The 10,808-nt window shown below is 44.7% G+C and overlaps 1 protein-coding gene and 1 pseudogene across 5 annotated transcripts in view; both read left to right on the forward strand.

The window, feature by feature from the left end:
* The first annotated feature begins 4,068 nt into the window (after nt 1-4,068).
* On the forward strand, nt 4,069-4,553 carry LOC112635412 (annotated as a pseudogene).
* A 1,233-nt stretch (nt 4,554-5,786) lies between these two features.
* Nucleotides 5,787-10,808, forward strand: part of ZNF84 (zinc finger protein 84) — a 23,399-nt gene continuing 18,377 nt past the window's right edge. The window contains exons 1-3 of one of the 5 annotated variants that reach the window (XM_025403545.1): nt 6,030-6,049; nt 7,368-7,540; nt 9,790-9,994. In XM_025403545.1, coding sequence (XP_025259330.1) covers nt 9,980-9,994 — 15 coding nt within the window. In that variant the 5' untranslated portion in view covers nt 6,030-6,049; nt 7,368-7,540; nt 9,790-9,979. Of the gene's footprint in view, nt 6,059-6,085; nt 6,461-7,367; nt 7,541-9,789; nt 9,995-10,808 lie in introns of those variants that run through there. The other 4 variants (XM_025403542.1, XM_025403547.1, XM_025403543.1 and 1 more) reach the window with 4 other exon arrangements.

The raw sequence follows: 10,808 nt of genomic DNA on the forward strand, positions 1-10,808 counted from the left end.
GATCAGCCTAGGCAACAGGGTGAGATCCTATCTCTACAAAAATAAAAATAATAAAAAAAGAAAGAAGGCTATCAGAATCTCAGAATTCTGCAGCCAGTAAATAACATAGGACAACACATGGAACAAGGAGGATGATGCCAAGGGCAGAACTGCATGGCCAGGAAGGGGAGCTAAGACCACAGAGGATTATTTCTAGGCCTTGACATCTGATGTTTTCCCAGTTGGGTTTTGAAATTGCTTCAGATTAGTAAGTCCTTTTCTCCTTTCCATTTTCTCCCTTTTTGAATGGGAATGTCTGTAACTATTATCCTATTGTCCGTCCCACCATTGTATTTTAGGAACAGATAACTTTGGCCTGAGCATCTTGGCAAAAACCCATCTCTATAAAACACATAAAAAATGGGCCGGGCGCGGTGGCTCACGCCTGTAATCCCAGCACTTTGGGAGGCCGAGACGGGCGGATCACGAGGTCAGGAGATCAAGACCATCCTGGCTAACCCGGTGAAACCCCGTCTCTACTAAACATACAAAAAACTAGCCGGGTGCGGTGGCAGGTGCCTGTAATCCCAGCTACTCGGGAGGCTGAGGCAGGAGAATGGCGGGAACCCAGGAGGTGGAGCTTGCATTGAGCCGAGATTGCGCCACTGCACTCCAGCCTGGGCGACAGAGTGAGACTCCGTCTCAAAAAAAAAAAAAAGGAAAAAAAAAAGTAAAAAGAAAAACTAAAAAATGGAAAGATATGTTTGTTACTGAGCAATAGGCTTACTTTATGACACCCGCAGAAGCCAACATTATGGTTCCCTCTTTGGAGTCAACTGGCAAGGAGACAGGAGGCAATGCTCAGATCTGTCTCTGTGATTAGGGGATGGGTCAAGTGTTTTGTTTTTTTTTTTTTGAGACGGAGTCTCGCTCTGTCGCCCAGCCTGGAGTGCAGTGGCGCGATCTCGGCTCACTGCAAGCTCCACCTCCCGGGTTCACACTCTCCTGCCTCAGCCTCCCGAGTAGCTGGGACTACAGGCGCCCGCCACCATGTCTGGCTAACTTTTTTGTATTTTTTAGTAGAGATGGGGTTTCACTGTGTTAGCCAGGATGGTCTCAAGCTCCTGACTTCGTGATTCACCTGCCTTGGCCTCCCAAAGTGCTGGGATTACAGGTGTGAGCCACCGCGCCTGGCCGAGGTGGGTCAAGTTTTTATGGCATTTCCAGCTAGACCCAGATGATGCCAATGCAGCTGGCCTGCCAGGCTGGTGATGGTAACAATCAGAATTTAAAGCTTTTTGCATTGCATGTGCCAAGGCAATTTTGGCTCTGTATTTACCTGCAACAACTTAAGAAATGGTTAATTTGTTGTTTTTTTTTTTTTTTTTTTGAGACGGAGTCTCGCTCTGCCGCCCAGGCTGGAGTGCAGTGGCCGGATCTCAGCTCACTGCAAGCTCCGCCTCCCGGGTTCACGCCATTCTCCTGCCTCAGCCTCCCGAGTAGCTGGGACTACAGGCGCCCGCCACCTCGCCCGGCTAGTTTTTTGCATTTTTTAGTAGAGACGGGGTTTCACCGTGTCAGCCAGGATGGTCTCGATCTCCTGACCTCGTGATCCGCCCGTCTCGGCCTCCCAAAGTGCTGGGATTACAGGCTTGAGCCACCGCGCCCGGCCGAAATGGTTAATTTGTTTGAGCTGGTCCCACAGTTACAGGTATCCCCCTTTTTGTGCACTCCTCAATATTGAGGGAAGTGGGGTGATGACCATTCTAGCTACTTCATGCTTTCAAGGCGCACAGGTCTGAGTACCAAGAATGCATGAGTGGGTCTACTGACATACAAGATAGCTCTGCTCCATCTGTACCGTGACAAGAAGGAAAAGGAATCCCAACATACATACAACTATAGTTCCTAACTTAATTAGACCCTCAAAAATAGATCTTATCCATGATGGCATTAACAGAGGCCTGGTTGGCATCTTGAGTGAGCTGTTTCCTTCAGCTGCCATCTGCTTCTGGCCCTCTAGTTTGATCAGGCAGAGGCTGGTTTTAGACTCTAAAAGGAATGAAAATATGGATAAATGGTTTTTCCTTTATCTGGAGATCCAAGAGCCCTTGCACTTTTTTTTTTTTTTTCCTGAAAAGTACCTGAAGATCAGTTAGGGGTTCACAAGTGTATTCCTGGGTGGAGAAATTAGTTGTGGGCTTCTACAGCCATTTGGGGTTTGGATGACTTGTCCCTACTGCTTCCTGTTGTCTGTGGTAAGTGTAACCTGTGTAATGAGGGGCTGAGGAGAGTTTTAAATATTATCAGATACTACTTTTTTATTGGAGATGGGGTCTTGCTCTGTCACCCAGGCTGGAGTGCAGTGGACAGGAACAATCTTTACTGGTGATTGATGAACCCAGGGCTTGACTCCTTTTAACTTTATGAATGAATGGGTTACCAGGAGAACTTCATAAGGGTCCATTCCATTTGAGCTGTATTTGGTCCTCAGGGTTGTGGTATTTTTGCAATGCACTGCCAGCTTCTGTCTGTTAATAACTTCTCAATATTTATGCTTGCATAATCTTTTTTTTTTTTTTTTTTTTTTTTTTTTTTTTGAGACGGAGTCTCGCGCTGTGTCACCTAGGCTGGAGTGCAGTGGCGCGATCTCGGCTCACTGCAAGCTCCGCCTCCCAGGTTCAGGCCATTCTCCTGCCTCAGCCTCCGAGTAGGTGGGACTACAGGCGCCCGCCACCACGCCCGGCTAGTTTTTTGTATTTTTAGTAGAGACGGGGTTTCACCGTGTTAGCCAGGATGGTCTCCATCTCCTGACCTCGTGATCCGCCCGCCTCGGCCTCCCAAAGTGCTGGGATTACAGGCTTGAGCCACCGCGCCCGGCCGCTTGCATAATCTTAAGTGTTGTCTGAGGTTTCTTTTCAAACCATACATTCATCAATTTTGGTATCTTTATGCTGTTTAATAAATAGAAAATTTTCCTTCTTTTAATTCCTCTGGAATTGTGTTTTCAGCTTTACTAAAGGTATATCTGACAATTTAAAATTGTGTCTAGGGAGTGGCTAGAGTGGCAGCTGGGCAGCAAGACTAACTCTGGATCCACCAGGCCAGGTGTTGTGTACAGAGGCTGGGGCAGCCATCCCCAACTCCAATGCCCAGTCCCCAGCACACCAGCACTTTTTTGTGATGTTGCACATTTATGGTGACTCTGAGTGTGGTAGCAGATTTCTGCCAGGCTGAGCATAGCATTTTCACTGACAAATGAGCTTTGAGGTTCTACGTGCTGTCAACACTGCCTTGAAAACTCGAGATGCCAAGACTGGCCTCAGAAATAGAGACCTTTTTAAAAAATTGCAAGTATATTTCTTGTTTTTTTTTTTTTTTTTTTTGAGACGGAGTCTCGCTCTGTCGCCCAGGCTGGAGTGCAGTGGCCAGATCTCAGCTCACTGCAAGCTCCCCCTCCCGGGTTCATGCCATTCTCCTGCCTCAGCCTCCCAAGTAACTGGGACTACAGGCGCCCGCCACCTCGCCCGGCTAGTTTTTTGTATTTTTTAGTAGAGACGGGGTTTCACCATGTTAGCCAGGATGGTCTTAGTCTCCTGATCTCATGATCCACCTGTCTCGGCCTCCCAAAGTGCTGGGATTACAGGCTTGAGCCACCGGGCCTGGCCGCAAGTATATTTCTTTTAGCGATTCCAGTAAAATTAAGCATCAAGTAAGCACAAGTGGAAAGTGACCTACACTTTTAACTTGAACTGAAGGTAATAAGGGCTGCTTAAGCTTTGTATGTCGTTGGATTTTTTGGAGTCCGGAGGTGTCCATTTGCAGAAATTGAGGCCTAAATTGAGGTTGGATTCCAGTGGGTTCTGAATAATTCTGCTTATCTTGAAGATAGTAGCTTCATAAGGAATAGACAAGTTAAGTCGAAAAAAACACTGATCAATAATAGGCAGTCTAGTGATCTAAAAATAAAAGATTAAAAAGTTTTCTGCTGTGAAACATTTCAAGATTTATTAATTTCTTTTCACTTTCCCCATTACTCACACACATGCTCACACTTTTTCTTTGCCAAAATGGACTGACTGTCCAGCCCCTGTGGAGATCTACAGGAACATGCATTTTCTCATAACCCACAAGTCTACCAGTGCCACTGCAACAGGTTCACAGAGGAATGTGAGAAGTGTGGAGTGACACTTTTGGTTTGAGTTTGTGATGCTACATTTGGTAAAGTTCCAGTTGAAAAACAAGGAATCCACATTTTAGATTGGTCATTTGACAATGAAGCTCCACCACCTAATCAGATAGCAGATGATTGGCTAAACCTGTTAAACACCAAATGGCATGAAAAGCCAGATTGCTGCATGGCAGTGCATTGTGTTGTGGGATTGGGAAGGGCACCTGTGCTGGCGGCACTTGCTTTGACTGAATATGGAATTAAGCATGAAGATGCAGTTCAGTTTATAAGACAAAAAAGAAGGGGAGCATTCAATTCCAAACAGCTGCTTTACTTGGAGAAATGCCAACCTAAGATGCAATTACACTTCAGAGATACCGGTGGGCATTGCCATGTTCAGTAGAAATGTAAATGAAGGCCGGCTTGATTGTGGCACTTTAGAGGAACTCTTAGTACTTGGAAGCGTGAATCTGGAGTCTTACCTGTATCATCCAAGTAGTGATAGGCTCAGTACTCAGCCACTCTCCCAGTGGCTGGAAAAATGCAAACAAAAGAAATCCCTCTATAACATCAATAAAATGTTTAAGAAAAAATTAAATAAAATTGTATCTATTCAAGGTGACAACAGGATCTTTTGATATATCATTGTGAAGAGACTGACACAATCCAGCTAATGAATGTATCCATCACCTCACATAGTTACCCTTTGGGTATGTGTGATGAGAGTATTTCACTTACTCTAAGTGAATTTCAAATATACAATACACTATAAACTGTAGTCACCATGCTGTCCATTAGGTCTCCAGAACTTATTCATGTTATAACTGCAAGTTTGTCCTCTTTTTAAAACATCTGACCAACATCTCATTTCCCACTCTCGCCACCTGACCTCTGGTGACCACACTTCCACTGTTTCTATGAGTTTGCCTTTTTAAGATTCCACGTTCAATTTCCTATGTTTGTGGTTATTTCTCTTTTTTCATCTCTCTCCTCTCCTCCATCTCCCCGGCGCCATCTCTCTTTCATAAGCATCGTGACTTACTTATAATTCTCCCTACCACTCGAGTTATGAATCAGGTTTACTTTTTTTCTGTTAATTCTTAGCTTCTTTCCGTAAATATATTTATGTTTTTTCTGGTTTCCTCAACTGAAGTCAAACCAATTGTCTTTTTAAAGTATTGGTGGGCCGGGCGCGGTGGCTCACGCCTGTAATTTTAGCACTTTGGGAGGCCGAGGCGGGCGGATTGCCTGAGCTCAGAAGTTCGAGACCAGTCTGGGCAACACGGTGAAACCCCGTCTCTACTGAAATACAAAAAATTAGCCGGGCGTGGCGGCGGGAGCCTGTAGTCCCAGCTACTCGAGAGGCTGAGGCAGCAGAATTGCTTGAACCCGGGAGGCGGAGCTTGCAGTGAGCTGAGATCGCGCCACTGCACTCCAGCCTGGGCGACAGAGCGAGACTCCGTCTCAAAAAAAAAAAAAAAAAAGAGTATTGGTGGATTCGGTTTCCCTTCATGTTTCTCAGAAAACCGTGTGAGCCAGTTTGGCGTCACTGCGTCTCCAGGCGACAGGCACTTCCGGATGCGGGGCACCCTGGGAAGTTGAGTTCGCGGTGGCTCCGACCTTCGCGCATGCGCATATGCACTCGTGGCAAAGCTTGCTGGCGGCCCTTTCTTCCTCTTTGTCCTTCGCTGCCACGTGAGAGGGGAGTGTGCGCGTGTGCGCGTGTGCGAGTGTGCTCGTGTGCAGTCCCCTACTCGTCCCGGCCCGTTCGGAGCCGCGCGGGAGCGCACAAAGGCCGGCGGCTCTGGCGCGTGCGCGGCGCGCGGGAACGGGCGGCGTCACGTGATCGCGGGGCCGCGGGCGCGCGTGCTCGAGCGCGACTCGGCGGCGGCGTCTTTTGTGAGTTCAGTGCGTTTAATGCGGGGCCGGCGCTGGGGGCTGCAGGGATGGCGGGGGAGGCGCGCGGGAGTGGCCGCGGAGGGCTTCGGCTTCAAGGTCCTGGACGTCCGCGCGCGGACTCGGGGCTGGGGCGGGGTGGGGTGCGCCGGGTCGTGAAGGTGCCGTGGGCCGCGGAGCCGCGCGGGTTCTGGGCTGTGGGGCGGGCACGGCCTTTCCGGAGGCGCCGCTCCTGGGCGTCCTTTCAGGCGGGCGTGGAGGCGCCGGCGTGGGCCTCGGGTGCGTTCGGCCTCGACCGCGGGCCAGCGCCGTTGCCGAGCCGTGGCCCTGAGGCGCGGCTGCCCTGCTGGACCGCATCCGCCCGCAGCCTGGCTCTGCCGGTGTCGAAAGTCTCTTAAAGCGCTGGGCTTACAGGTGTGAGCCACCATGCCTGGCCCTGTATTTTTTAATGGTTACGTTTATTGACTGTTTCACAGTTTTTTAAATGACTTTTGTCTTTTGTATCGTGTGGCGACATCTCCCCTCAAATTATGCATATAATTCACCTGTGGTTTTTTTTTTTTTTAGACATTCTTAGGGTTTCCATTATTTTAAAATTTAATCCATCTGGAAGTAGTTTTATGAAATAGCTACCTTTATTTTCTTTCAAATATTCTCGTATTCATTAAATAATTTAGTTTTACTCATGGCTTTGAAGTGCTACATCTATTACATGCTGACTCTTGCATAGACAGTTCTGCTTTTTTCACCTGTATAACCTCTCTGAAGCCACTGTCAGATGTTATAATTATTGTAATTTATATGTATTACAGTAGGCCTGTTCACATTCATTATTTTGTATTTCCAAAAGCGTCCAGGCCAGGTGCGGTAGGGTATGCCTGTAGCCCCAGCTACTCTGTAGGCTGAGGTGGGAGGATCACTTGAGCCCAGGAGTTCAGGGCTGCAGTGAGCTATGGTTATGCCATTGCGCTTCAGCCTGGACAACACAGTAAGACCCTGTCTCAAAAAAAAAAAAAAAGTGTTCAAACTGTTCTTGAACCTTTTTCCTTACACGTAAACTTCAGAATTTTGAGATTCTGAGTGGAGTTGAACGAGTTATATAAATCTTTTGAGGTCAAATTATCTTCACAATATGAAGTCTTCCTATCCCAAAATAAAATCGAATTATAAATTTCTTTAATTCTATTTTTATAGTTTTCGTTGGTGTTTTTAGTATGCTTCATATGGATCTTGATATTCCTACATATTTTATGACTTTTTTTCAATTATGAGTAGGATTTTATTTTTTCATTATTTTATATAAGTTGTTGATATCTTACAGAAATAAGGTTATTGACCTGGAAAGATGTTCTTCACATAATGGGAAAAAAACAAAAACAGTTTTTAAATATGACCCTATGCTTCCATTTTATGAAAAATATCACAATAGTTTCCATCATCTCAAGAATGGTTACCTGTGGTGAGATCATAGATAATAGTTCTTATTTAGCTTGTGTACATTTTTTATGTTTTGCCATCATATTTTACTTTTATAATAATAATTATAGCTAATATATGTTTAGTGTGCCTGTGTGCCAGCTTCCGTTCTAAGATTTATGTATTATCACAATTTAAGGTATAAAGGAGTCATTTCTTGTATAACTGGGAGAAACTGCTGTGTGTTTCTGAGTTGGCACTGAAGTTTGAACCACAAAAAACAAGTTAAAGTGCTGCTTGTTAGTGTGGTACAGGGTTGAGGCAGGCCGTCCTTCATTTGTGTTTTTGTGGGAATTAGTGACTGAATGTGTGCATGGGAATAGGAGCTGACTCCAGGATTTATGTTGTGTGTTTGTACATGTAGATACGCACAAATGACGATATGACTTTAGTAGTACATGCTTTCAATGTAGCAGGATAGAGAATTAACATTTGAATTTTGCTACTTACTAAATGTACAATCACAGGCACATTTTACGATCACTCATTGTCCCAGTTTTCTTTTTGTAAAACGGAGATTATGTTAAACACCTCATAGGGTTGTGCATAGGGTTGTGCGTAAGAGTTACATTTAAAATGCTTAGTATATTGTCTCACATATAGAAAGCACTGGAACGTTAGCTGTAACAGTTATTACAAGGCCCAAGTCGCTTTCCTTTTAATACCTCTTTTGTTTCTTAGACTCCCATTGTGAGGCCCACTTTATCCTCACCATTGTAGCAAATACAGAAATTGAGGCTTTGAAGGCAAGAAAGGAGGGGGGAAAAAACAATAACCGCAATAAGCATTAAATGTATTCAGTTTGTCAGTTAAAAGACAGACTGTTGGTTTGGATTTTTTTTTTTTTGAGATGAAGTTTCACTTTTGTTGTCCCAGGCTGGAGTCCAGTGGCACAATCTCCACTCGCTGCAACCTCCACCTCCCAGGTTCAAGCAACTCTTCTGCCTCAGCCTCCTAAGTAGCTGAGCTTACGGATAGATGCATGCCACCACGCCCGGTTTATTTTTGTATTTTTAATAGAAACGGGGTTTCATCATGTTGGTCAGGCTGGTTTCGAACTCCTGACCTCAGGTGATCCATCCGCCTTGGCCTCCCAAAGTGCTGGGATTACAGGTGTGAGCCACCACGCCTGGCCAATTTGGATTTTTTTTTTTTTTTTTTAAAACACCAATACATTTGAGCTCTGAGCTGCTTATAAGGGACAAAGATAATGATGCTGAGATTTTAAGTGTAGTTGAACAGATGATAGCATACCAGGTAAATACCAAAAGAATGCTGAAGCCAGTTGTGGTGTTTTATGCCTATAATCCCAGCACTTTGCGGGGCTGAGGCGGGAGGGTCACTTGAGCCTAGGAATTCGAGACTATCCTGGGCAGCATAGTGAGATCCTGTCTCTACCAAAAAAAAAAACAAAACACAAAAACAGTTAACTGGGCATGGAGGCACACAAACCTGTAGTCCCAGCTACTTGGGAGGCTGAGGCAGGAGGATCCCTTGAGCCCGGAGTTCAAGGTTGCAGTGAGCTATGATTGTGCCACTGCATGCCAGCCTGGGTGAGGGAGCAAGACCCTACCAAAGAAAAAAAAAGAAAGAATGCTGATGTTGCAGACTTCGTCTAAGATAAAATAGATTTTAAGGCAAAAAGCATTATTTGGGGTATGAAGCATTGTTACACAATGATGTTTTAAAACCCTCTATTTAACCATGACGCATCAAACAATATAGCCATAAGCATATAATCCAAACATCAGCAGAATTATAAGGAAAAACTGACTAATCTAGTCATATTGTGAGATTTTAACCCATTTCCTTCTGAAATGGATAGAATTGACAGACATAAGTTAAGGATATATTAATAGAAGATTTTAATAGGAAACTAGGCTCAGAATGGTGAAATTTGTTTTTGCCAAAAGTCATCTAACTGGTAAAGGAAAAAAGTTGATTGAAACTCAAATCTGTTTTCATACAAATCGTATAAACTGTATTTTCCTAACAGCACCTGTTAGACTGACTTGCATTTCGGCGTTCACAGTGAATATTGAGTGAATCTCAGTTACTTTATTTCTGATATTTCCTTATCTGTTTGCAGAGACCTAGGCTTCCACCGTTCCATTTTACTATATTCTGTTTCCCTGAGAACCCTGTTTCAGTTATATAGCAAGCATACCTCTGGCCTTAGATGATCATTAATTCCAAGTTCCTAGCAAGACAGAAAAAGATTTCATGTGCTGTGTGAATATACCAGTTGAAGTACATTTCTCCCAAAGTCCACAGATCCTGGTCCCTACAAATAAGCGTGCTCATGTGAGATAAAAAAGGAGTTGCTGGAACCAGGAATTCGTTCTCAGTGTAGAAGACCTAGCCAAGCCCTCTCTCCACAGTTTTGGGGCAGAAGCAGGAGAGACGCACAGTAGAACCCGTCTCAGCCTTGCTGATCATCTCGTACAGCAGCAGAAAATGACCATGTTACAGGTGAGTTGATTGTTTAGTTCTTATTTTCTCCCAGGGAATTAAAAGAGATGTGTAAGCCTTCCAGTGAAAAAGAAAAGTTTAAATAGTTAAGAAATCAGAGGAAAATAGCCTCAGAATAGATGATCAGGATTGGAACAAAATTGGCACAGTGATATATTAACTATTGGACCATGACAGGTTCTTAGGGTTGAGTATTTATAGCATATTTAAAGCCATAACATCTTACATAATTACTGCATTTGAGCTGCAAACTTTGTTTTCAAATTTTTGGCAGTCGTAATAGAGAAATGTGAGCTTTTATATGCTTTGCATGGTTTAAAGGTAATTGCCCATAGGAAGTAAATATTTCTTGGTTATCAGGTGTTCGTTTATTTTTCCTTGATGAAGTCTTATGAATGAGAGATATGCAGTAGTTCCTCCTTATCTGCAGTTTTGATTTTTGCAGTTTTAATTTCCTAATTTCCCATGGTTTGAAAATATTACATAGAAAATTTCAGGCCGGGCGCGGTGGCTCAAGCTTGTAATCCCAGCACTTTGGGAGGCCGAGACGGGCGGATCACGAGGTCGGGAGATCGAGACCATCCTGGCTAACACGGTGAAACCCCGTCTCTACTAAAAAAATACAAAAAACTAGCCGGGCGAGGTGGCGGGCTCCTGTAGTCCCAGCTACTCCGGAGGCTGAGGCAGGAGAATGGCGTAAACCCGGGAGGCGGAGCTTGCAGTGAGCTGAGATCTGGCCACAGCACTCCAGCCTGGGCGACAGAGCCAGACTCCGTCTCAAAAAAAAAAAAAAAAAAAAAAAAAAAAAAAAAAA

The sequence above is a fragment of the Theropithecus gelada genome, chromosome 11 (assembly GCF_003255815.1).
Source record: "Theropithecus gelada isolate Dixy chromosome 11, Tgel_1.0, whole genome shotgun sequence".
NCBI lineage: Eukaryota > Metazoa > Chordata > Mammalia > Primates > Cercopithecidae > Theropithecus > Theropithecus gelada.